The 27,466-nt window shown below is 49.3% G+C and overlaps 1 protein-coding gene across 5 annotated transcripts in view; it reads right to left on the bottom strand.

Moving 5' to 3' along the window:
- ARMH3 (armadillo like helical domain containing 3) overlaps positions 1-27,466 on the bottom strand; it is a 165,881-nt gene that overhangs the window by 92,917 nt on the left and 45,498 nt on the right. For all 5 annotated transcript variants that reach the window (XM_039547833.1, XM_039547832.1, XM_039547836.1 and 2 more), the window contains 5 exons: positions 24,056-24,114; positions 22,201-22,266; positions 21,015-21,084; positions 19,874-19,934; positions 11,417-11,505 (listed from right to left, as the gene is read on the bottom strand). In XM_039547833.1, coding sequence (XP_039403767.1) covers positions 11,417-11,505; positions 19,874-19,934; positions 21,015-21,084; positions 22,201-22,266; positions 24,056-24,114 — 345 coding nt within the window. The remainder of the gene's footprint in view (positions 1-11,416; positions 11,506-19,873; positions 19,935-21,014; positions 21,085-22,200; positions 22,267-24,055; positions 24,115-27,466) is intronic.

Raw genomic sequence — 27,466 nt, 5'->3', positions numbered from 1 at the left:
CTGGTGGGGAAACTGAGGCACAGAGCGGCAACATGACTTGTCCAAGTCAAATAGCCAATCAGGGACAGAGCAAGGGATGGAACCAGGAGCCCTGTCTCCTAGCCCTGCATATCAGCCACCAGACCATCCCAGGAGAGACGAGCACTTCCCTACCACCTGGACAGTGGTGTTGTGAGAATCAATACATTAAAGGTCTTTCTAAACGGGGACAAGAAGGGAGACCCCAGAACAATACAAATCCACCACCACAGTAATTGTGATGCCTGAAGAAAGGCTTGAAGGCAGGGAAGCAACAGGGCTCGACAACTGTCTGTTGAGGTAGCCCGAGTTTGTTCCTAGGGTGGGGGAACTGGTCACATTAAGTGTGCACAAAAGCTCTGCACAACAGTGATCAAACACTCTCGGGAGATGAAAATTGACAATAGGGTCTGACGGGAAAGAACTGCCAGCAGTATTCTCCAGAGACGGGCCATGGGCTGGAAGCGTGAGCTGGAAATAGCTGCAGCACAATTACAAACTCATGCACCAACGCTGCCCACGGCACCATCTAGCCCAGCGTCCAGGGACAAGGTAACTAGTTACCCAGGGGTGGGGTGAGTGCTGGCCCACTTACTGTCAATCAGCGGTGACCCCGGGGGCCAGGGGAGCCCACAGACAGAGGGATACATTTAACGCATCAGCTGGCTCGTCCCTGGCTCTGAGCACCCACGAGTGTGAGGAGAGGAAACCTTCTCACGGCTCCTGACAGAGGGCAGCCCAGACACCAGCGACTGCCCTCGGCAGGTGAGGCACTAAAGAAATAAGGAGTCTGTCTGCATCCCTGCTTAAGGCATCTCGCGCCCCTCACCCCGCTCTGATGGGATGGGGACTGATCGCCGGCTCTCCTGCCCTTTGCTCTTCCCAATGGGCCTCTCCCCCGCTGTGGTTCTACAGCTACCGAAAAAAGCCTGAGCCTTTTTAAAGGCTGGATTTGGTTGCTCCTCTAACAGCTGGATGCTGCTCCTCCATTTTACAGGGCTGACTTCATTCAGCGCTGAATTCCGTAACTACGGGCAGGTTTTAGTGCTCAGCTGGTGCCTCTCTCAGGGATACGGACAGTCTGTATTGGCAGGCTCCCTATCACCTGCTCCTGCTCCCCTCAGCTCCCCGGGATACAAGAGTCTCTGGGCTGAGAAAATTGCAGCAGCTTGCCAGAGTCGGCAGTGGGCTGGTGGGGGGAGACAGCAGCAGCTCCCAGAACCAGGCAGCCTGATGGAAAATTTCTTCTCTACACAACCCACGTGCCTGTCCCCTGCTGCCCCACCCCAGGCCCCAGCCACCCGTGGAAGTGGGGGAAGTAATGGGAATGTTACCAGCTGGGACAGATGCCAAAGCAGTGGACTGGGGCTCGTTTGAACTGCTCTTTGATATCACGGCAGTTAAGACAAATTTAATTTTCTAACTTTGGCCCAAGGTCAGGTGAACCCAAAACTTTCTGTAAGTCACTAAAACTATGATCTCATCCATAACAAGCACAGGCACTAGGATATGGGGGGCCAACCCTCCTGAGCAAGGTACGCTCAACGTGACAGTGCAGACTCATTCCCTGAGCTAACCAGGCGCCCAAGAAGGGACGGCTGCAATAGCTTCAGCTGGGGTCCTCGGGCAATGCCATGGCGAGGAGCTGTAAGCGACACCAGCAGCACTGCAACGGACTCAGACAGAAGGGACGTGGGAGAAAGGAAGAGGACAAGAAGTGAGGGAAGAAGTGGAACTAGGCAGAAGTGCAGCCTCTAGACTGATGGTTCCCAAACTGGGGGGCGGGGTCATGGCGATCCCTACTGTGCAGAGGATGCCATTTTGTTCTTCAAAATGGCACCTCCATGCTGCCCGGGGTCCTGGCGGAAAGACTTCATTAAAATAGCATCATGCCAGGAAAAAAATCTGGGAACCTCTGCACTAGAGGAACTAGTCAGATCACATGGACTCAGGAGCCAGCAGCACATGCATCCTTCACCACATACAACCCCAAGGCCCAGTGCTTGGACGAGACCAGCTCCCAGAGGAAAAGCAGCTGGCTGAAGCTGGACCCAAGCCAAAGAGAGGCGATGCTGGTGGGCAGAGGAAAGCTTTCTGAAGAGTTGTCAGCCATGGCACAGTCTCCTTTGGTTACCAGTACCCAGCCACAGCTGGTCAGTTCACTCCATAGTCTGAACACTGCAGGGAGTCTCCTTAGCAACACAGGCTGCTGCGAGCACCTCAGACCTGCCCTCGACGCTCCACACCGGCTTCCTATAGAATTTTTAATTAAGTTCAAGGTCTCGGTCCTTATCTTCATGCTGCTCCATGGCCTGGGGCCTGGGGCCTGGGAATGTAAAAGAGCCTAGAGCTCCAGGATGAAGACCATAGCCAACAGCTACACTCTGCTGCCACGATGCAACTCTCTACAATAAGGGTGAAGTTCATCTGTGAGGAAGACAGAACCTTCTCAGGGGCCAGGCCAGGCCTGTGACATGAACTCCCCCCGGAACTAAGGACAATCACAAACCTCACCGTCTTCTGCTCCAAGGTCCATGGTTCTTTGACCTGCCTTCTTTAACATAAACCCAAAGCAACATGCATATTTTACAAAAAAAATCACCTACCAAAACAAGCCACTCACTGCAGAGTCTCCCCCTGGGGAGCGGCTGAGAGAACAAACACCAGATGGGTAGTCACGAAGGAATGCACGTCTCAAAGGCACTCAGAGGCTAAAAGGCACTCAGAGGCTACAGTAATGAGTGCCATATAGGAACCTAGACAGAACAGAGCAAGGGAAGAGCTCACTCTACGAGGCTGCCAGATTCCAGCCCCAGCTGGAGTGGGGAGGGATAGCTCAGTGGTTTGTGAGTTCAATCCTTGAGGAGGCCACTTAGGGATCTGGGGCAAAAATTGGTCCTGCTAGTGAAGGCAGGGGGCTGGACTTGATGACCATTCAAGGTCCCTTCCAGTTCTAGGAGATTGGTATATCTCCAATTATTATTATTATTATTTTAGCTCTCCAGGCTTCTGAAGTCTACAAGAAGCTGAGTGGGCCTGGAAAGCAGCAATGCAGAGTTTGTCCAGTTTTGCTGTTCGGTATCTGAAAGGTCAAGTCTTGTGCAATTTACTTTCTTTCACAACAATGCACTTGGAGTATTACGATCTAGCACAAGGGAGCTGAACAGTCATGGGTTTAACTTCACTCAAATGCACAAGCTCTCGTTCCTCGTGCCCATCCGTAGCTGCAATAGAAAAAAAACAGGCTGAACAAGAGATCATTTACTATTTCCACTTGAAGGCTTTGTTCAAGGGGCCCTCTTCTTCCCGTTTGCGACAATCTCTAAAGCTTGGAAGCATTTCCTTCCCTGCCTCTGTATCCTCCTGGCACAGAAACTGGTGCAGCCAGTGTCAGCTGGAAGGGACAGCTATGCCAAGCGATACGTAACTCTCTGCTCCTCTGGAGCCAGCAAGCAGTGCTCACACCCTGGTTCTGCCAGGCCCCGAGCCCTGCGTGTATTTCTGAATGAGTATGTGTACACTCAAAAGCCAGAGAACATTGGTCACAATAAAGTTTTATCAGCTTGAAGGGAGGCTAAATTTTAGACCTTCACTTCCTTTTACTAAAACCTCTTTCCAAGCCATTTGACCAATCGGCTCTTCAGTCATGCTCCTGCTGGCAGCCGCATGCATCGTATCTCCCACCTACCCTAGCTGATTCTCTGAGAGAGTTGTTACTCCACTCTCCCCCCATTGTGCTTCCCAGGCTAGACAGCTGCTGCAGCCAGTGACAGTCTGGAAAGAACTGGTTCAAAAACTGCCCAGCAACACGAATCAATGAACTGAATCAGTCTTCACCCATTACTGGAGTACAAGAAACGTCATCAGTGTCAAATGCTCTTGGTGGTCAATACCTGAGCCCCAAACGCCCGTGATTAATAATGCAACCTGAACTATGTACTGATCCAGGGAGATTGTGTATTACATGTATCGAAAGCCGTTTTTAAAATACCTTCCACTGTTTCCTTGTCTCTGCTCAGTTAGTAGAGCTGCCATCTAATACCTTCCACCAGCAAACTTTGCACTTCTATACCACTTATCCAGGGAACCCAAAGCCCTTGCCAAAAGCAGGAATTATCCTCATTTTACAGATAGGAAAGCTGAGGACAAGAAAGCTTAAGTGACATGCCCACGGTCACAGAGCAAGTCGGCATAAGGTCTAGAAATGAGTTCTTTTTAGTAGCACAGAAAGAATCTGCTTCGCTATCAGTATAAAACTCCTAAAAGACAGTTCCAGCATTGTAGAAGGTGCTGTGCATCTCAAGTGTTTTCGCTTTAACAGTGAGTTCAGCAACTGTTTGAATTAAGCAAGATAAACGTTAAGAACTAGCAGCACTTCCCTTACAATAATGCAGAAACTGAGTCAACGCTTTCTAATGCAAAGATGATTTTTAATCCTACTTTGCAATCAATTGCCCTATTAAATGGCGGTTTCATCATTTTTATTATATTTAAGATTTCTTATAAAGTGACTTATTCTTGCAATTATGTGTAGACATTAGAATCTCTCATATTCCTGTCAATGTGGTTTTCCTTTAAAGCAAACCGTAGCAGCTCTGAAGAAGTTACCGTATCTACAAGTTCTGGGGGAACTGCTCGAGCGTTGCTAATTGTCAGGTGGAAGGAGTTGAAGGAACGAGGGCTTCTATATAAAAGGCTTAAATGAGTCACAAGTCTTTCCGAATAGCTTATACATGCAAAACAATATCAAGCAGCACATCTACAGTGATTTCATCTCCAAAGTGCTGTACCAGCATTAACTCATTAGAAAAGGGTTCAATGAAATTAACATGCACAGACCCCTCCCTCATGACCAGCTAAGTCAACGTCTTATCTTATTTTCACAGAGCCGGGAGCAGAATTTAATATTCATCACAGCAGGGAACTGGATGGATCTGATCAGAATTCCTCTGGCAGCTCTGTCAATTCACCTCGATCTCGACCTTCAATAACCGCAAGTCCTTCACAAGAACTGATTACCAGACGTGCCAAATAGTGCCGCTGTTTTGAAAAGCGGTCAAAATGTCTGCCAAGGAACAGGTGGATGCCATCACATTCATCACAGCTTATGACCCAAGACAGATTTCTAGCTGAGTCACCTACGATGGTACATAAACTCTTGCAGAAGCAAATAAGGTTTTTCCTCAGAGAACAGAAGAAGCTTCCAGCATGACCACAGTCCAACCTTGGTCTCAAACAGAAAGCCAATAACTTGCTGACTTTAAAAGGTTCAGAACAGTTTTACTACACAACTATATTAAGAGAATTGAACACACAATAGTCAGAAAACACCAAAGCACCCTTAACTCTGCCCCCTTGTGTGCGCACACTACGAAGATGTTCATTACATGAATACATTTGCTCTTTCCAATACTACGCATCATACCATTTTTTCTAGAACCTACAACACACACACGTAGCACCCTCAGCTATTGTGTACACCAAAGAGAGACAGTGACCATCATTTATATACCAGAAACACACTACATGGTTGTAGAGCACATTGCGTATTGTGTGTAGGAGAAATAGGGTGCAATCATAGAGTCATAGATCAGGAAGGGACCTCGAGAGGTCGTCAAGTCCAGCCCCGGCACTCAAGGCAGGACTAAGTATTATCTAGACCATCCCTGACAGGTGTTTGTCTAACCTGCTCTTAAAAATCTCCAGTGATGGAGATTCCACAACCTCCCTGGGCAATTTATTCCAGTGCTTCACCATCCTGACAGGTACAAAGTTTTTCCTAATGTCCGACCTAAACCTCCCTTGCTGCAATTTAAGCCCATTGCTTCTTGTCCTGTCCTCAGACGTTAAGAAGAACAATTCTTCTCCCTCCTCCTTGTAACAACCTTTTATGTACTTGAAAACTCATGTCGCCTCTCAGTCTTCTCTTCCCCAGACTAAACAAACACAATTTTTTCAATCTTCCCTCATAGCTCATGTTTCCTAGACCTTTAATCATGTTTGATGCTCTTCTCTGGACTTTCTCCAATTTGTCCACATCTCTTCTGAAATGTGGCGCCCAGAACTGGACACACTGCTCCAGTTGAGGCCTAATCAGCGTGGAGTAGAGCAGAAGAATCACTTCTCGTGTCTTGCTCACAACACTCCCGCTAATACAGCCCAGAATGATGTTTGCTTTTTTTGCAATAGCGTTACCCTGTTGACTCATATTCAGCTTGTGATCCACTATGACCCCCAGATCCCTTTCCGTAGGACTCCTCCCTAGGCAGTCAGTTCCCATTTTGTATGTGTGCAACTGATTGTTCCTTCCTAAGTGGAGCACTTGGCATTTGTCCTGATTGAATTTCATCCTATTTATTTCAGACCATTTCTCCAGTTTGTCCAGATCATTTTTAATTTTAATCCTGTCCTCCAAAGCGCTTGCAACCCCTCCCAGCTTGGTATCATCCGCAAACTTTATAAGTGTCCTCGCTATGCCATTATCTAAATCATCTATGAAGATACTGAACAGAACCGGACCCAGAACGGATCCCTGCAGGACCCCGCTCATTATGCCCTTCCAGCCTGATTGTGAACCACTGATAACTACTCTCTGGGAATGGTTTTCCACCCAGTTATGCACCCACCTTATAGTAGCTCCATCTAGGTTGCATTTCCCTAGTTTGTTTATGTTGATCATGTAATTAAAAATTGTACTGGAATGATAACCACAAGGCAGCAGTGTCCGTGGGATCAGGAGCTGACACACCAATTCTTCTGGGGAATAGCAAGGGGTAGCAGCCAACACGGCAATGAGGCGATTACCACACTCAGCGGCTTGGCCTTTCCTTTTTTGGGCAAAGCTGGTGATTAACTGGCCGTGGCAACAGAGAAGCTCCACAACTGTTCCACTTAAACTCCTGACAAAGCAACACAAACCACGGACTCCCCTGCGCAACTCGTAACAACAATGCACCGCTCTACAGCTTAAGCCCACGAGGGTAGGTGGTCATTATGTATTAAAACAGATCATTATGCACACAGCCAACAGTGGGAAAAACAGAAATCAGGAAGCTGTATGTTGCTTCAAGGGAGACCTCTGTGCTCAAACTAGAAAGCAGGGTTCAAAACCGATTGTGGAGGACGAGGGAGCTATCTGTGTTATTTATGAGTATCACCTGCACCTCACTTGTTTGATAGCATCCCTGCAGACTGCACGGAGCTAAATCGGGGGAGGCTGCTGGGGAGAAACAAACAGGAACCGAAACGATGACAGAGCTAAGGTACCTCCAGAGGGAAGACCCAGGGTCCTTCGGGGAACAAGGGGGGAGCTGTTAACTGGGAAATGCCCAACCAGGCTAGCAGGGTCGCTTTTCTGAGGCCTAGGATCAAAGGGGCACCAACCCATGAAAGACCCCAGCCTAGGGGGCAGCAGTGGCTGGAGATGGGGCTCTGACAGAGACGCTGGGAGAACACGACCGGGCTGTCTGTCTGTCTCTCCCAGCCCAGGAGTAGGGGTCTGGGCTGAGTGGAACTGCCCCAGGCCTTGCAGGGAAGGGACACAGTTTTGGTAGGACCCAGGCGTACAGGCCTTTTGCTATTCTCTCTCTTTGCTCTGCTGGCTGGGGGCCTTTGGGTGAATAAATACTTTGCTTCAAAGCAGCTGTTTCTGAGTCACTTTAATCAGCTGCTAGAGTCCGGCTCCCCCAGGTAAAGGGCGGTGGGCCTGTCGTGTTATCACAGCTGGGAACCGGGGCTGCAAGCGCAGCCAGCCAGCTGGAGAGTGCTGGGACCATGTGGTTGGAGGAGGGTGAAGGTGGCAAATCTGTCAGCAGACGGCTGCACTCGGGAGGGACTCCCAGGGCCCAATGCACAGCTTCCCTGTCACCACGACACCTAGGCTATCCAGTTTCTTTTGTTCCAGGTCTTGGACATAAGCTGGATACTCTGAGCAGAGAATTCTGGTGGACACAGAAGGAGCCACGCCATTCAGAACTTGACTGATCCTTACAAAATGCAACTAGAAATATTTTGAAAGGCAAGAAAACTTCAAGGAGGTCAGCTCCTCAGACAGCTTCACACCCACGCTGCTCCTGGTAAGGCACTTGGATTCTTCCCTCATTCTTCACCGGCCAGCCAGTCGGTGTGGGCATCTGAGCCCACCTCGGTGGGACGGACACCATGCTCCCGGCCACGGTGCATTAATACCGACGTAGCACACCCTGGGCTATGGATTTATTTCGAAATACAACTGGCTGGGGTAAAAGAATAAATCCGATAGGCAGCTAAGGGCTGGACCCGCCAACTCTCATGACCATGAAAAGGGAAAGCCACCTGTGTGACAGTATGTTAGCACAAATACGTGCCCAGGAGCAGGGTGTCCAACGGGGCTTCCACACACTGATTGATGGCAGCATCCTGCACAACAGGGCTGGGTTGTATTTGTGGCTGTTTCCTTTCGCAGTGTTCCTGACTCCTCTGCGTCTCACTGAAGATCTCGCCCGGAGCTCAAGTCCCAGCAGGAGATTGCAGCAGCTTCCGGAGGCGCCGTGGCTGCTGGCCTCCCATGCCCAGAGGAAGCGCTTCTCTCCATTACAGGGGCACTAGCTGTCTGCCTTATTTACAGACCCGCCAACACTAGACTCCGGAAGGGAAGAGATGGCTCTGCACAACTCTGCTGTTGTCGCCTACAATTCTCATCTCAATTCCTCTACACCCTACACTCTGCTGCCTCCTCTCCGCACAACGCTTTGTCTCCTTCTCCCACTCAGTTCTATGCCTGGAGCAGCCTTCCTCCTCCGATATGCCATGCACAACTCCCTCCCCGCCCATCAGTCACTCCTCACAAGCCGTCCCATTTGTCTGCCAGCCCATATCTCCGCCTGGGTGCTCGCTATCGCTACGCCGCAGAGCCCTGGCCTCAGTCTGTGCAGCTCCTACAGTAGGAAGGGACTGAGGCAGGCTCTAGGGCTCTCTGTTAGCATCTCTGGAGCTTCAGGCCGACGTCACTTTGGAGCGCCACAGTTCTGAAGATTTGCAGACCTGGAGCTCCCTTCTGCAGACCCCTGGTGGCACTACAGCCAGAGGCACCATTTCTGTAGTTTGGTGCAGGAAGCAGATAGGGAGCATGCCAGCCAGGGGTTCAGAAAGGGCAGCGCAGGGAACAGAGATTTCTGTATCCTGATAGGGCATCAGCTGGCCAACAGACCGAGGGCAGAACATCCCCGGCCACTCGTGCCAGTGGCAGGAGCACCATGAGAAATCAAACAGCTCCCTGGTGAAGCAATATCACTTGAACCACCCAGTGTGTCCCCAGGGAGAGCCGGCCTTTCGGAAATCAGCCTGCCCTAGACATCATTCAGGAAACTCACACCTGTTAATTCCAGTCTTCCCGGGCTTGTGTTAATTAGCGAAGCAGCTGCTGACAAGTGGCATTCCCCTGCAGGAAAAGCAATAGCACAATCCTCACGGCAATACATTTCTTCCTAAGCATGCAGAATCTCACCAAACACACTTGAAGTGTGCAGGGTACGTCAGCACACCCACACTCGCCAATCCTGAGCATTTTACTCTTCCCGGCTTTCCTTTCAGAGCACAAGCTGTACTTCACACTTCAAAAGCACTTCACTTTTCCTAAGCCTTGTATCACCAGCAGCTAATTAACAAGCGCTAACAAAACTGTCCACCCCACAGTTAGGTCGAGGTAAGACAGCTTACATCAACCCAACTCTGTAAGCGTCTACGCTACAACGTTGCTCCCACCAACAGGCGTGGTGTGCAGGTCGATCGCAGCGACATGTAGATGCTGTGCTGACTGTTCCGCCTGGCAGGGCTGCGGCTGTCAGCACCCCACAGCACCCCACGCTGACATTCAGTGCAAGAGCTCCTGGTGAGGACATGCACTGCCAACAGAAGATGCTAGTGTAGACACACACAACTGATTTAATTACTGCGGTGGCTGTACATTAGCGTAACTTAAGTCACCTCAACTTTGTAGCGAAGACATGCCCTGAGTCTCAGAGTGCAGTGGGGGGGGTGAAATTTTTAGAAAGGAAAGTTTAGGTTTATGATGATTCCTCACAGTGAGATCATTAAACTATGGACTAGTCTCTTAAGGGACATGGTGCAAAGGTTATCGCTTGGCACTTGCAGAAGCAGACGCGATAAAGCGCTGATCAACGTACTGTAGGGAACAGTTCTGCCCTGGCCATGCAGAAATGAGCTAACAGGGAGGTGTGGGGTACAGCTCTGAGTTCCATCTTGCAATTATAGCACACACTGCCTGGTACCATTTCTACTGGCATTGGATTTCACTGCCACACAACCAGTCCTCTGGGGGCTCGGTTCTGAAGAAAGCAACTGGAAAGAACTCAAAGGAGTCCAATTGTTGGTGCATTTCCATGTCTCTGCACCCAGCTGGGCACAGCGACCGAAGGAAAGTACTCGACTGCGAATTGAGAACCGCTTCAGAAACCCCTCAGCACATCTTTTCAACAGCCATCCTCTAGCCGAGTTCCTGGCGAGAGCTGCATGAATCCAGCCAAGCCACCAATCCTAGACCTGAACCATAACTCCCAGAGCAGGACACAGGGGATCAGGTCCCCTTCAATGCGCAGAAACCTCCCTTTTCACCCACAAAGGCGAGGGGAGTAATTGCACCCTCATAGCTCAGCTGCTTGCAGGACTGGAAGAGAAGCTTGGAAATTAGCAAAGGACAAGGCCTGTTAGAGCACTTGGTCCATCGCCCGCAGTGAATACAAAGATTGCACCGCCCGATAAAAGCATACAGTGCATGTGAACTGACTCCCTTTACTGGAAAACAAAAGAAACCCGCTAAAAGGCCTTTTCTGGCTCGGTGGGGCGAGTGGCACAAAGTGCCCCCGCAGCGAACACCACAAGGGCCAGAGTTTAGAAGCTTCTCCTCCTTCCCATTGATATTTGTGGTCAAGAGATTGTGCAGCTCCTCACACAAGCCTCTTCATAGCCCACCTGCTGCAACAAACCCAGCTTCTCCCGCACCGCAGCCTCCCCGCTATTCCCAGCTGTGGGAGAGAGAAATAGCCTCCGTTAAGGAATGCTGCTCCCATCAGGTGAGTGGGGCTCTGAGGACTGATATGACATATAAAAAATCATGAGGCACTTGGATACCATGGCAATCAGGGCCATACAAGAAGGCAGATTAGCTACTATTATAAGGATCCAAGAAGAATCCAAGACAGATACAGAGGAGGCGAAGAGAAGGAGGAGGAGGAGGAGTTTTGAAGGGGATCTAATTACCATGCAGTGATTTTTAAAAGAAAATAGAGCAGTTTTGACAAAAGCTGTGGTTTAAAAAGTTCACCAAGGAAAGAGCGCTCTGAGCAGGAGGAGCAGCTCCTGCAGCATGCACAAAGAGGTGAACGGAAAGGGTTCCAGGTACCTGACCAGAGCTCCCGCCAGGTATAATGAAGCCTCACTCTGCATTTCTTCTGGTAGCACAGCAGCTTATGCACGATCTGAATGCACCGCCTGGAACAGAGAGAGGACAGCAAGATTATCACTCACCACCGAGACACTGCCGTGGCCATTTTAAACCCTTACGCAGCAGACCTTTAGCCTTCCAGGAAGGGAAGAGACAGCGGATGGCCGGATGTGTCTCTTGCGGGAGAAAGGCAAGTTGAACCAAGCCCCTAGCTAGGAGGGCTTGACTCACTCTCTCAGGTCCGCTGCCCTGAGGGAAGCAGGGCCACCTGGAGACAGCATCTTGCATGGCAGCGTTCAAGCTCCCAGTGACTGAATGTGCTACAGAAACACTTACAGAACAATGCCCCGGGGCTCTCTTGGGTGGCTGGTTTCTCACATTTGGACAGTCTTCCTCACGGGGAGTTTAGGAGACTCACTGCCCTGGCGTGAGGAGCCTGTAAGAGCCACAAGAAGGAGCTACGTGGCTCGCAGAACTGACATGCTTTGCCAGATGAGTTCAGTGAGCTGGCAAGTTCCTGGAATCTGGAACCAGTTACAGGTGCAACAGACCTTATCAGCTCCACAGCATCACAAGCATACACAGGTCCTTGCAAGGTCCCCAAGCAAAACTCTGGGGCGTCCAGGAGACAGCACTGAGCTCACAGCCCATGCTGACTAAGCACCAGAGGCATCGCCTGCAGATGCTGCCAGCTCCAAAGCAGCAAGCGTGGCACTTGGCAGATCTACAGCACATCTAAGTCTTGCTACTGAACTCACGACCAGCGTGCCCGAGCCCCTCCAGACGTCTTAGGAACGAGTCCATCTGTGGAGCTTGCTGGCTTTCTGGGCAAAGTCTGCAGGCTCTCGAGAGAAAACAGTTGCACACTTGTTTGGTAACTGTTGTTCTTCAAGATGCTTTGCCCATGTCCATTCCACTTCAGGTGCACATGCACCAAAGCCGGAGAACTTCCCCCCACAGCAGTGCCCATCAGGGCGGTGCATGCACCCTCCACACACTTGTGCTGCTAGCCAAGGGCATAAAGGGGCGGAAACACACTAGAAGCCAGAGTTTGCTGCCACTCTGATGCAGGGTGGAAGGAGGGTGGGTTGTGAAATGGACACAGAATCAAAGGGTTAGAAGGGACCGCAAGGGTAATCTCCTCTAACCCCCAGCCCAAATGCGGGATTTGAGCAGCACAATACATGTGCAGTGCATCGTGAAGCACAACAGTACTGAACAGGTATGTAACTATTTTTATCCCAGTGTCTGCACATGGCATAAGCAATTCCAGATGCAGGAAGGTACTAGAGTCTACCCAAACCAGGAGTCCAACATCACTCTCCCAAATCAAGCATCCTCGCATCAGGCCTGGGGAACGGCATAATGAGGAGTGAATGTACGACCCAGCTGCAGTCCTGCAATAGTCACTGATGGGTATGTGACCCAAGAAAGCAGCTGATGCAGCATGAGCTCTTGTAAAGTGTGCTAAAACTCTCCGAGGTAGAGAAACTTCAGCAATATCATAGCACAGAGGAGTGCAAGAGGAAACCCAGGAAGACATGCTCTGAAGAGACAGGTTGGCCTTTCATCCCATCAGCACAGGAGACTGTTGGACGAGGAAATGCCCTGAAGTTCATGCATAGATCCAATATTGCCTGAAACCGACCTCAAACCAGCCAGTCATCCAGATATGGGGCCACCACGGTCATGCGCTTTGTGAAGCCTCGAGGGGCTGATGGCAAGGCAAAGAGGGGAGGCCATAAACCGATAATGAAAATCTGCTACAACAAATTTTAGTAGGGCTGAAAGGGTCTTCAAGAGGTCACCAAGTCCAGCCCCCTGTACTGAGGCAGGACCAAATGTACCTAGGCCATGCCTAGCCGGTGTTTGTCCAGCCTGTTCTTAAAAACCTCCAACCTGCCTTCAGAACATATGAACGGCCCTACTGGGTTAAAGCCAGGGTCCATCTAGCCCAGGCTCCTGTCTTCCAACAGTGGCCAGTGCCAGGTGCCCCAGAGGAAATGAACAAAACAGGGCCGTTACCGAGTGAACCATTCCCAGCTCCTGGCAAAGCCTTGGAAGTCTATTCCAGAGCTTAATTCCCCATATAGACCATGTTTTCCTAATACCCAACCTAAATCTCCGCTGCTGCAGATTAAGCTCATTAATTCTTGGCCTACGTTCAGAGGACTTGGAGAACAGGTGATCACTGTCCTCTTTACAGCAACTGTTCACATAGTCAAAGACTTATCAGCTCCCCCCTCAGACTTCACTTCTCAAGATTAAACATGCCCAGGCTTTTTAACCGTTCATCATAGGCCAGGTTTTCCAAATCTTTTGTCCCCTTTGGACTCTCTCCAATTTATCCACATTATTCCTACCGCGTGGAGCCCAGAACTGGACACAATATCCCAACTGAGGCCTCACCTGTGCCGAGTAGAGCAATTATTTACCTCCCATTTCTTACATGATGCTCCTGTTAATACTCCTGCCCCAGAATGAGATTAGCATTTTTGCAACAGCATCACATTGTTGACTCATATTCAGTTTGTGACCCTCTGTAACCCCTGATCCTTCACAGCAGTGCTACCACCTAGCCTGTTGTTCCCTATTTTATAGTTGAGCATTTGATTTTTCCTTCCAAAATGTAGTACTTTGTACTTGTCTTTATTGAATTTCATCTTGCTGATTTCAGACCAGTTCTCCGATTTGTCGAGGTCATTTTGAATTCTAATCCCATCCTCCAAAGTACTTGCAACACCTCCTAGTTTGGTGTCATCGCAAATTTTAGAAGCACTCTCTCCACTCAATTACCCAAGTCACTGATGAAAATATTGAATAGTACCAGACCCATGAATGACCCCTGTGGGACCTCACTAGATATACCCTCCCAGGAGTGAACCCTGGATAACCATTCTGAGTATGATCTGTCTACCCACTGTATAGTCATTTCATTTAGACCACATTTTCCAGTTTACTTATGAGAATGTCACGTGGGACTGTGCCAAAATCCTTATTAAAAATCAAGAAATACAAGGGAAGCAGTAGATGTGGTATCCACTAGACCAGGAATGCTGTTGAAGGAGGAAATTAGGTTGGTTTCACAGGATTTGTTCTTGACAAACCCACATTATCTATTTTTTATAATCCTATTGTCCTCTAGGTGCTTACAAATTGATTGTTTAATAATTGGTTCCAGTACTTTTCCAGGTATCAAAGTTAGGTTGACTGATTTATAATTCCCTGGGTCCTCTTTTTCCCCTTTTTAAAAGTTAACTACTATGTTTGCCCTTCTCCAGGCCTCTGGGACCTCACCTGTCCTCCATTAGAATTGCTGATTATTCTGAGAGTGCTTCTGAGATCTGTGAGCAGAACTTTCTCTTAGGGCCTGGAGTATAAATGCCCAAAGATTTTAAGGTTGCCCCAGAAGCTCTAAGAGTGCAAATTGTCATCTGTTTTCCCCTGAGAACAGATTTAGGCCCTCAAATGGCAAGTCCTCAATTGTTTGCTGTACTTCTGTTGGTATGCTCGATAACTGCAGCCAAAAAACCTGATGTGCAGTGATTGCTGTTGTCAACACTTGCGCTGCCAAGTCTGCCTTGTCCAATGCAGCCTGTAAAGATGGTCTTGACATCAGGTGGCTTTCATTTAGTAGCACTCTGGACTCCTCTTTAGCATCATCTGGCAGCTTGTCTGTAAATTGGAACACTGAGTCCCAGCTGGAAAAATCCTAATGGGTGAAGAGGGCCTGCCGGATGGTTTGCAATCCTAAACTGCAGCCCTGAAGACAAATAAACCATTCTCCCAAATAAGTCCAGCTTTTTTTGCATTTTTGTCCTCGGGAGCAGATTTAGAATGCCCTGGCCTTGGTTTCTCATTCACAGCTGCCACTAGCAAAGGTCTGAATGTGAATAAAAACACTCATGCCCCTGAGATGGAACTTGGGGCCTCTCCTTTGTTCTCTTGGCAGTGGGTGTCAGAGAAGAGGGAGTTTGCCAAAGAAATTTGGTGGGCTTTAATAGGCAGAATATCCACCAACCTGTGTGGATTATCCTGCACCAACTCACTCTGACTACCCGGGAGGTGGCTATCCTTTCCAGAAATTCCCAGACGATTATAAAATGTACCAGACCTGGGAAGTGATGATGAGGAAGTGTTGGGCAGAGGCACTGAAGTGTCGGTCTGTGCCACTGTTTGCTGAACAGCCATAGCAGAAGGGTCAGAACCCAGAGGAATACGATCCCTCAGTTGCTGGCTACTGGGTGTCAGTACCGAGACCGGTACCAGATGGAGAACAGCACCTTCCTGGGGATTCAGTAGAGCCGCGTCTAGGAGAAGATGACCTTGAGTCTGGAGGAACTCCCCATGGATTCCAGAAAGGCCACTGCCGTACATGACACGGTACCAAGGACGAACCTCACGGCATCCTACCTCCGCACTTGCTTCTGTCAGAGCCACAATACTTGGGCCTTGACCTGCATGAAGAGGAATGAGGAGACACTTGAGACCTGTAATGAGATCTCAATACGTAAGACTCTGAGGAAGAGTCAGCATTCGAATGCCAAAGCAGCACAGTACGAGATGGAGTAGCTGGAGACCAACAAGCAGTGGATGGTGCCAGAGGAAGCATCTGAGCCTTTCCTGCTGAAGGGACCATAGGTTTAGTCTGCTGCACAACAGAGCTTCCAGACCCTGATGGTGTAGACAAAGGCTCAGTTCCAGACGGCGCTGAAGATCCCAACCAGGGCTTGCAAGGCAGAAACAGTTGGTACCTGCACTTTGGCCTGCATCAGTGGAGTCCGGCACGGACAGGCACAAAAGGTCCCTGGCACCTTATAGACTAACAGACATACTGGAGCATGAGCTTTCATGGGTGAATACCCGCTTCGTCGGATGCATGTAGTGGAAATTTCCAGGGGCAGGTATAAATATGCAGGCAAGAAGCAGGCTAGAGATAACGAGGTTAGTTCAATCAGGGAGGATGAGGCCCTCTTCTAGCAGTTGAGGTGTGAACACCAAGGGAGGAGAAACTGCTTTTGTAGTTGGCAAGCCATTCACAGTCTTTGTTTAATCCTGAGCTGATGGTGTCAAATTTGCAGATGAACTGGAGCTCAGCAGTTTCTCTTTGAAGTCTGGTCCTGAAGTTTTTTTGCTGCAGGATGGCCACCTTTAAATCTGCTTTGTGTGTCCAGGGAGATTGACGTGTTCTCCTACAGGTTTTTGTATATTGCCATTCCTAATATCCGATTTGTGTCCATTTATCCTTTTCCGTAGGGACTGTCCAGTTTGGCTGATGTACATAGCAAAGGGGCATTGCTGGCATATGATGGCATATATTACATTGGTGGACATGCAGGTGAATGAACTGGTGATGGTGTGGCACTGGGAGTGAAGCTCGCTGACTGGCCAGATTTATTAGTGCCAGAACAGCGCTTAAATCCATGAGATACAAGCACGCCCCAGTAGAGAGCCAAAAACTCAAAGGAAAGAAAGCTAAAAACAAGGATTCTTTAGGAAACGAGTATTACTATCTAAACTACAGCTACACCGCCAGCTAAACTACCCCTCACCTTAAAGATCTCTCAGACCGTTTTCTAAAGGGACAATGGGAAAGAATGTGAGAAGATCACATATGCGTTGACTACACACCACAGGCGGTGAGAAGGAACTGAGGGGTCAGGGCATCCCGGCCCCTTTCTACCCTTGGCTGGCAGCACATGCGTTGCCTCAGCAGGTCCCGTAAAGGACAAAGGTCTCCAGTTTCGGTTTCCAGGCGTGCAGACACCGGAAGTGGAAGGGATGTGTGCAGGCATTCAGAGGAGAAGTCTGAATAGAAACCCCTGGTGTTTGAACAGGAGGTCTTTGGCTTCCAGAGCGTTAGTCTCTAGAGGGGTATCAGTATCAGAGGGGTAGCTGTGCTAGTCTGGATCTGTAAAAAGCAACGAGTCCTGTGGCACCTTATAGACTAATAGATGTATTGGAGCATAAGCTTTGTCAGACGCATGGGGGGATTCACCCACGAAAGCTCATGCTCCAATACATCTGTTAGTTATTAAGGTGCCACAGGATTCTCTGTTGCTTTTTATAGAGCTTTCCAGTTTCCTGGACCCAAGCTACTAGGCTAAAGGAATTTACACATTCAGACTATGGCTGCAGTATTTGTAATCTCCTTCAGTCAGATACTTATTTAATAAGCTTAAAAACTACAACAGAGATGTCTGCGATCCTTCCAAGTGTCCTGTACCAGACTAATTAACTATGGAGCTTAAGAACTCTTACGCTGTGCCTGCAGACTTCGCAATGTCCTCGACCCACAGCTCTTTGGATGGAGCAGTTTCCAAACCCCACAGAGACTTTGCAGAGCTCCCAGAAGTTCAAACATTCATAGTGACTAACTCCAGAATTAACTACCCAACATCTGGAGAATTGTCCCGGGCACCAGATCTCATTAAGGACAAAATTTAAAAAATACAAATTTGAACTTGCTAGACCAGGTTGATTTTAGCTTTCCAAACAACTTAAATGAGGAAAAATCCCGCTATTCAAACTCTCATCTCTTAAAGACACCTTGTCTGACTAATAGCAACATTTCCTGGAAAGGTTTCTGAAAGACAGAGACAGACAGACAAGAAACGAAGCAGAAAGGAGCTCTTAAGTTTTTTAACTGGAGAGGGAAGCTGTTCAAAACTGGGCTTAAACTAAAAATTGGCTACAAATGTCAGACCCATGGTCCATACACATTTCATCAGCCACTGTTAGATGATCTCCTGCAGTACTAAGATGGGGTAGGAAGGGCTGAAATTCCTAGTTAGCGTGTGATTAGATTAAACCCTAAACGTTAGCTGAACATGGCATTTGCTATGTACTGAACGTTGGACTCTATTTACAAAGGGAAAAGGAACCAAACAGAAGCAGCGAGCCAGGCTCGGTGTGTCTCTGGGACAGTGTTGCCAGCACCGATGCTAGCAGCACGGGGTGATGTACGACGTCTATGCACAGTGCCATTCCACCGAGGTCTGTTTGCTGGGCCCGGATCAGTCGGAGTACAGCTATGCAGGCAAGGCCAAGGGGAAGCCTGGTAAAAGCTAAACCATTTCTCTTACCCCTCTGAAATCAACAGCAGCTGATGGTCAGTGTTCGGGGAACACCTTGGGACTGGAAGCTACAGGCTACAGACAGCAAGGCCCTTTCAGTGGTGGAACCAAATGAGAGCAGGAGCACAGGGAGGGTGGATAAGAGTACCTAATCCCGTCCCTGGACAAACACCCAATGCCCCTGGGGCCAGGCCTACCTAGTGCCAGAGGGCACTGCATTAGGATTATGACCTGCGTCAGCTGCATTTTGGAGGCTGGCGGAGCATGTGCTGCAGATCTATAACACACATCCCCGATTATGGACCCACAGTCACCCCCTAGGTCAAAGCAGTCTGAATTATTCTTAGGAATATTAATGTACCAACCTTCCCCATAATAGCCCCACACTGTCACCTTCTAAATGTACTTGCCAGCTGATGCGGCGCTGTTTGTGCATTCATAACATTCTTCTCGCCTGCAATAATTGTGTCTGCTGCAGGATGGTCTCAGATGGGAATTTAATGAGGGGCCTGTGTAAACACGCTGAAACCGATGGATAGGACGCCCACTGGTAGTTGCTGCTGCTTGCTATCTTTATTCTTGTCTTTTTAAAAGGTGCTTTTACCTTGACTCGAGCGTCTTCTCCCCCCTGTATCTCAACAACTAGATCAGAATGATTTCTCAAGGAGCTGGTTCTTTCTGTAGTGGTGGGATTGTCTGGGGCTAAGTAAATGTGTGACTAAGAGTTATTCTAGGTAAGAGCAACAGATTTGCCTTTATTCTGGGGTTTACGGGGCTGTCTCAGCCTGGGTGAAATTCACCACTGCGCATAGATGCAACAGAAGGCCAATGGACCATTTACGACCCACTTCAGCCGTGGCCCATTGGCCAGGTGAAATAAGAGTGAGGCACAGACTATGTATTGGTCCCCTCTGCGTAGTGGTGAATTTCACCCTCATTGCACCAGAGGACGCTTCAGCGATGTTTGCAATCGACTCCCAATCGCCGGACTGGCTTATCCGTCCTTGGTGTTCCAAAATCGGCTTTTTGTCTCCAGCTCAGGATTTGGCTTTGGTGGTTGGTGCAATGTTTTGTGACAATTCTCCCCACTGTGCAGCTCTTTGTAGTTGATCAGGCAGATTAGGAAAGCTGTCTGAGAGGGGGAAATTCATTTCTTTGATAATTTCTTGGCACACTGAACATCTCAACAATATATGCGCAGAGCTAGGAGCTTCTGAAAAGCCCCACCTGCCCGAAAAACGTTCTTTTGCCCTGATGCACATTATGTGATTTCCCTGCCTGCCCACCACCCCTCATTCCAGAGGATAAATTCACAGCCAGCCAGCCCTCAGTCACTTACACATACAGATCCATAGGAAACTCCTTCATCATGTGTGTTACGATGAACTCCACCATCAGATCTAGGAGACCGGGGAGGAAAATGACAAAGTAAATGTAAAACTAGCTACAGTAACACCTGGCAGACAACAACAAGCAGCATATCCAACTAGCCACGCCCCCAGCATGTCCCCAGACAGCAATCCTAGTTAGAAGCAAGAGAGATAATTTACTAAGAGCTATGTCTGAATTAGGCATCTCTTCTGAAAGCCCAGGACGAAGCTACTGAGAGTTGCCTGGCATTTTAATGCAATGCGCTCCGAGACATGCTTCCTCCATGCACTTTTCCCCCACTGTTGTTTAAATAAAAAACACATCACTAATTTTGATGCATAGAATTGCACTCGTATTTCAAAGCTTGGCACCAATGGAGAATTCCAGTAGGAAATGTTTTAGAACACTGTTGTCACCAGAGGCCAGGTATGTTTTACAGCTTTGTTTTCTAAGACAATAACATAGAGGACATCCATATATCTACAGAATCGGCTCTGAAGCAAAGTAAATCCAGTCTTGCCTCAAGAATGACTGAAGTCTTCTACATACTCCTCAGTTTTAATCTTGGTCAGTTTCACAAGGGGAACATTTAAGTGGCCTCAATACTAGAGCAGCAAGAGTGACAGGCAACACAGCCCTCCAGCTAGCCACATTCAGCCCAGTTTGTCTGTTCCAGGCAGGCCAGGTGCCCAGCAGTCACTTCCACCACCAAACATCTGTTTCTTTCCCATCCGCTTTTTCTCAGCTCAGTCACCCAGAGACTGCTCACTCCCAGGCATCACCTTCACCACCTAAATGTTTCGATGGACTAGCCAACAAACATTCCATTAGTGACATCTGTTCAGCAATGGAAGCAAGGTGTCCAGTGTCCTTTGGAAAACTTGACAGTGAATGTGGCTTTCCACAGATCTACAAAATGCAGCATGTTACACGGCACCAATCCTCCTACTAGAGGGAAGTGAGGGGATGGGATGAAATGCACCCTACTGAGAACTGAAATTCCTTGCACAGGTAATAGGTAGCCAGGAAACTCCCCCAAACTAAGCTGATTTCCTCCTCATCACAGGAGATGGGTCGATTCTGGAAGATCCCATCCTAGCAACACTCACCTAGGACTGCACACACCAGGGGGCGGCAGGGCAGGTTCTTGTCTGCGGCTTTCTTCCTGTGTCTCATTGGCTTCAAACACACAAAGAAGAAAGGAAGTCAGCAGCTGCCTGCGTGGCACCTGGCGCATTGTCGCCTGCTTTCCATACAAATAAATCCACTGCCACAGGCTCTCCTATAGTTTTGGGCTCTTCCATTTCTGCCAACTTGGCTCTGTGGCTGCTGCAGCCCAGGGCACAGAGGGTCCCCGCTCACCAGGGAGACAGCAGCTGGCGCTTTGGTTACTTTGACTCTGAGCTGTGTAACTGGAGGGCACTGTCGCACCAGGGCACAGTGCTTTCCCTTATGTTCCCCTGACCCAGAAGTTTGTTTTTCGCACTCCCAGTGACTAGCTCCTCCATCGGCTCTAACAGCTTAGAAAGACGATTCCCGTTCCATGCTTGCTGCTGAGAAAGAAGGGTTAACAGCTTGGGCTACGCTTGCTTTAAAAATAAAGGGCTTGAGTCTGTCCTGGAGTGGTCACCCCACCATCTCCCAGGCCCCAGGCCGCCAACGGGGGAAAACGTCCCTGGAGAGCAATTCCAGTGGTGGAATGACCCCCTTGCAGGTCAGAGCATGCACAAATTCACAACATCCTCTGGGCTGCCTCTAAAGGCTGGGCTCCTGTGGACCCTTGGATGCAAATGAAAGCAGCCTTCCTGCAGCAGAACCCTTGGGGCAAGACAGTGGTAAAAACCCCACCACCCCTACTTGAGGAGCGAATCACCCATCTGAAAGAGGGGGTGAATTGAGCTCAAAGAAGTTAGGGTCCACTACGACCTGTACATTAACGTATCACATGGGGCCTAACATTTGCTGAAGCTTAAGGCAGACTGCTCCCCAAATGCATTAACGCCTCCAGTCCCCACAGACCTCCCATTACACATCCTCTCCCTGGCTACACTGGCCAGATGCATCTCAAAAGCCAGCCCTCACCCAGCTCCTTGAGCAAGCCTGCAAGGAGCCAGCACAGCTCATTCCCTTGAAAGGGAGTCATGAGCCTCTCCTGCCATGATGGCGTTTCCTTCCCACACCCCCACCAGCAGCGCTCGCTGGGTTCTCACGTGCGCTGGCCCCAGGCTGAGGACCCAAAACCTTGGCTTCCGCCACTCCAAGGAGAAAGGAAGGAACCTGCTGTAGAAGACTCACCATTCTGTGCAGGTTTACTCGAAAATTCACGTTGTCATCATGCAAAAAAGCATTAGCGTACTGATCCTATTGGAGAGAGCAAAGCCTGAGGTGAGAAACATCTCCTGCAGCAACCCCCCTGCCAAAGCCCACGTGCCCCAGGGCAAAACTGGCAGCTGCAGGCAACTCAGGGGTTAGAAAGTTGCCCATCAGCAGGAAGAGGCACTTGCCTGAGACTTCTCTTCCCTGTTCCCCAGTTATGCCTCTAGTCAGACAACCCAAGCGACTCCACTTGCACAAAGGCCTTCCACAGTCATTCATTTCCCATGCCTTTCTTTGCTCACCCACGTCGCAGACTCCACATGTGACAGCGCCAAGAACATTGTAATGTGGGCTGTAAAATGCACAAGGAGGTTCTCCTGCCTGCCTCTTTCCTCGTCCCCATGACAGAGCGAAGAGGAAGGTTTATAGTTGCAGCTTGATGGACCCATCACTGCAGAAATTATTGCAGCACAGGCTGCTAGTAGGTGGCTTAGCAGCTCCAATCCTCAGGCAAATCTCATTCCCAAATCCACACTAAATCAAACGGCGTCCGTATAATACACAGCCAAGTGTGGTAATAAATATCCTCTCCATTTAATACCAGGGTCAAACATGCCTTTGCTAGACACAGAGATATTTCTCTTCTCCCTTTCTCTACATGCCTTTCTGATGAGCTCAGGTGCTAAGAAGAGCTAATTACTAGCATCTGTAATGAAATCAGAGTTAACGAGCTCTTCTGCAGCACCTTGAACAAATACTTGATGAACCATGACTTTAAAGCAGAGCATTCAGCACAGTAATGCTGACTTTGCTGCTCTGAAGCAGCAACATGCAGCCCTCCATGGTTTGGGAGCCAAATTAGCGATCAATATTATGCAAAAGAGCCACAGGAGTGGGACTTCACTGTTTCATTTACTAGAGCACTATTAGAACATAAGAACGGCCAGACTGGGTCAGACCAAAGGTCCGTCTAGCCCAGTGTCCTGTCCACTGACAGTGGCCAATGCCAGGTGCCCCAGAGGGGATGACCAGGTAATCATTCAGTGGTCCACCATTGCACTATTCCTATTTAAAGAGTGTGACAGAGAAATATTTAGTTTCTCTATATTACTCTTATCAGCTACAATGGTTAATCACACAGTAAAAGCCGATTGGTCACTCGGCGGTTTCATAGCCTGTGCTGCAGAGAGCTGCAGGAGACACATTAAAGAGCCGCTTGCGAGCCTCAGTCTGAGTGTCCCTGCTCTAAATGGAAGGTTTTGACTTGTCTGCAACCAAACCCCTTTTCCAGTCGGGACCTGACCCCCTTGGCTCCTGCCTGAGCAGTCTGCCCATCGGGCTGACAACACCCACCTCCTTCAAGGCAGGAGAGGGACAACGTGGTCCCTGTCTGTGGAGGCCATGGCCGCTCCCTCCAATGCTAGCCCCTGATCCCTCTCAGGACTCGGGATGGCTGAAGGGCAGCACCTCTGCTTAGCATGAACAACGCAGAGTCAGGTGCTGTCAGGGCCTGGAACAGCTCAGGGTGTCCCCTAGTGACCTAACACGTGCGCTAAATGAGAGGGGAACAGGTCTGAGATCAGCATGCTCCCCACGGGTGACACAAGAAGCCGACACTCCCTGAAATGAGGCAACACACTGCTGGTTTAGGCTCAGTGCTAACAGTAGTAGTGCTGGACGTCACATCTCTAGCAGGGTCTCCATCTCCCAACGCTCTGCAGTTCTCCAGTGCCCGAGCGACAGGAAGCAAGGGGAAGGGGAACCCGCGTGGAGCCAGGGCAGCACGAGACAGATGGCCGTGTGCTGATGAGATGGGGTCATGCACAAGACCTACCTCTGCTATGCACGTCAGGATAATCAGACAGAGCTTGCCGCTGTGGAGCCGGTGTTCGTCTGCGAATGAACAAAAACAAGCCTACGTGACCCACTAGGCCTTGTTATGCCGACAGGTTGGCGTGTGGACTCAGAACATAAAGACCCTCCCTGGCGGAAACAGAACCAGAGGCCGAGTATCAAACTTCACACACCTACTCACCCACCCTGTGAGAGTAAATAGTCTCACCGTGGCCCTAAAGCCATCACCCCAGCAGCCGGACCACTGCACCCCACTGAGCTATCGGGAGCCTCTGCTAACAATGCAGCGTCAGAGTTGATCTCTCTCTCAGCAGTGACAGAATACACCCTACTCACTAGGGTTATGATCTTGGTACAAAGTGTGCCTTGTAAGGTAGCATTTGAAAACTCAATGTTTTGGTCAGTATTGTCCTGAGGAAATATGCGACAACACTGTATGTGAAGTGATAAGATTCCCCTGTATGGTGTGATTAACACATGTTCCAAACCCCACAGCCCTGCTCCAACAGAAGTCAGCAAACAGGTCTGTCCTCGACAAAGGAGCGTGTGCTCTGCTTAACTTGCATTTAAGCAGTAAACAGAGTCATCAAGCAGGGAGGGAAACAAAAGAACCTCAACCAGGTGAGAAAAGGCAGCAGGGAACATCCTTCCGCATAGACTCTGTCTCCTAGTGCCCAACTAGCAATGTTTTTCAAGAGGGGGACTGAAACTATAAAAAGGAGGAAAAAACACCCAACGGCCACTCCTCTCTCTCCTCCTGCCCATCGTATTCACTGCACCTGAAGAAACACAGGAAGCATTCACTGGACTCTGGCGGGGGGGGTCCTGACCCATAGGGTTCGGTCAGTAAGACTACCGAAAACACATGGTTAGAAATTTTGCTTGAATCTAGTCTAGTTTGTTAAATTAGGCATTAGTAAACATCTTATCTTTATTTCCCTTGTAACCGTTTCTGACTTTTATGCCTCATTACCTGTACTCACGTAAAATCTCTTTGTAATTAATAAACTTGTTTTACTGTTTTATCTAATCTAGCGTGTTTAAGCTGAAGGGTCTGAATCACTACTTGAGATAATAAACAGGCATATTATTCCCTTTAAGGAATAACGGACATAAAATATTCTGTTCTCTCCAGGAGAGGGTTGGGCAGTGCAGGACCCGCAATTCTGGGGGGAGGAATCTGGGACTGGGGGTGTGTTGGGATCACCCTGCAGTATAATCAAAGCTGGTGAGAGCCCAAGTGTAACCCAAGTGTGGCTGGCAGGCTGCAGTTACACACACACACCCACACACACGCTAGGAGGCTGTTTGTGGGCAGCCTAGGTGGGAACTACCGCAGCAAGGCATTGAAAGGTGCCCAAGGGGGTGACACAGATGTTCATTAGTCTGGATTGCACCCTGGTACATCACAGAGGGGTCTCTCTCTGCCTCACCCCTTTGCCTTTCCCAAATATTTGGGATGCAGAGCTTCGCCCCTGGCCAACACTCCTCGTGAAAAGCCCTTCCTTGAGCACCACAACTACCCCTCTATCAGCATCGGTTTTGTTGCTCACGCCAGCCAGTACATTACGCAGAAGAGCTCTGGCAGACGGGCAGTGCGGTAGTGCACTGAGCACAGTGCTGATAGACAAAGGCCTGAGCTCTATCCCCAGCAGTCACATAGACTCCAGGGTGCCTAGAGACTTGCCCCAGGTGCAGAAAGATGGCTACAAAGCCTGGGAGGGCTGATTTTTAATGTTAAGGGCTCCCCCACGAGAAATTCAGGCCCTGTCTGCCCTGGAAGACTCTATGGGACAACCAGAAGGCTGGCAGAGTTCTCCGATCATACAGCTGAAGGAATTGATTGAGTGGGGAAGCAATTTTTATTCAAACTGTTTAAAACTCTGCTTTTATTTTCAGAGGGGTAGCTGTGTTAGTCTGGATCTGTAAAAAGCAACAGACTAACAGATGTATTGGAGCATAAGCTTTCGTGGGTGATGCATGCATCTGATGAAGTGGGTATTCACCCACGAAAGCTTATGCTCCAATACATCTGTTAGTCTTAAAGGTGCCACAGGACTCTCTGTTGCTTTTATATTGTTTTCCATTATCACCAATCGAATAATTGAGAACCACGGGGGAGAAAGGAATCCCCGTTCGGAGTCTACGCCCCAGCCTGCAACAACAGCTCCCAAGCCATAGTTCTGAGACCCCCAACAAACCCTCCAGAACACCAGGGAAGACCAAACTGGACATTCTGGCTGGTTTTAAAGTAAAACACAAGAAAAAAGAGATTTTGAAAACACAGGCCACCTTCATACAGCAGAAAAGGGCGTTAAGCCACGCCCCCTCCAAAAGCCTTTGGTGACTGCATTCAGGACACTGCATACAAACATCCTGCACTGAGTCTGCAAGCAGATCTGACTCTGGGCTGCTCGCTCTGCTCTATATCGGTGCTGGGACATGTGATTATTAAAGGGAAAATGAGCCCCAGAAGGTATAAATTTTAACCTGCTGTATTGAGTAAACGTAGGGGCACAGTTGGCGGCATATTTCCCTATGGCAGCCAGACTGTTTTCAAAAGAAGGGAAAAGTTTCTCTCTTCAGGAAGGAGGAGCAGTGGCCTTCTGGAACTCCAATACACGAGAGCCTTGTTATCTTTCTACTGAAAGCTCTCCCGGCTTATTTCAAAGGTGCTGCTTCCACGTCTCTTCTCTGGGGATTAGGCTGGAAGTGTTCCTGCTACACACCAAGTACTCATGCATTATCCTGCTCAGGTTGTGAATGGCCGGTCATTTCCAGCTGCGAGCTATGGGCGAGGTGGGCTGCTGTTCACAGCAATCCTTTGCTCTGAAAGCCCTTTACAAACACTCAGTACAGTAGGGAAACATCACAGCTCCCGTGGGATGAACGTCAATCTGAGCCCTAGTTTACAGATGGTCCCTCTCGAGCCTCCCATGACTATGGGGGTCTGGCAGAGAGGGGTTAATTAGACGGGATTCTGATAGAATGGATGGGTTTTAAATTACACCTTCCAGGGCAGGGGTGGAACAAGTGTGCGGGCCTGGAGTCAGAGCAAGTGGACATCACCTGCACGTACCCAGCCTGAGACAGAAGTGATCCTGTAGCAGCGCTGGTTCTCTCCTTTCCCATCCCTCCATGGGACATTGGCCTTAAACGCTTCCTCTCCTCAGAAAACGAATGGGCACGGGAAGGCCACTTGGGAGCCCTAGTTACCCACTCAGAAAAGAGAGCCAAGGGATACACCCAAAGACATTAAAAGGCTCCACGTTTTAAATGATCAGGTTGTGGAGCTCACTGTCACAGGACACTCTCACGGCCAAGAGCTTCGCGGGATTAGCCACTGAGCGGGAGCCTGCAAAGCCTGGGGCAGCCCACAGCAGCAAGCCTT

The sequence above is a fragment of the Mauremys reevesii genome, linkage group 7, assembly GCF_016161935.1.
Source record: "Mauremys reevesii isolate NIE-2019 linkage group 7, ASM1616193v1, whole genome shotgun sequence".
Lineage (NCBI taxonomy): Eukaryota > Metazoa > Chordata > Testudines > Geoemydidae > Mauremys > Mauremys reevesii.
Note: the sequence above shows the minus strand (reverse complement) of the source record. Positions and strands in the feature narration are given on the sequence as shown.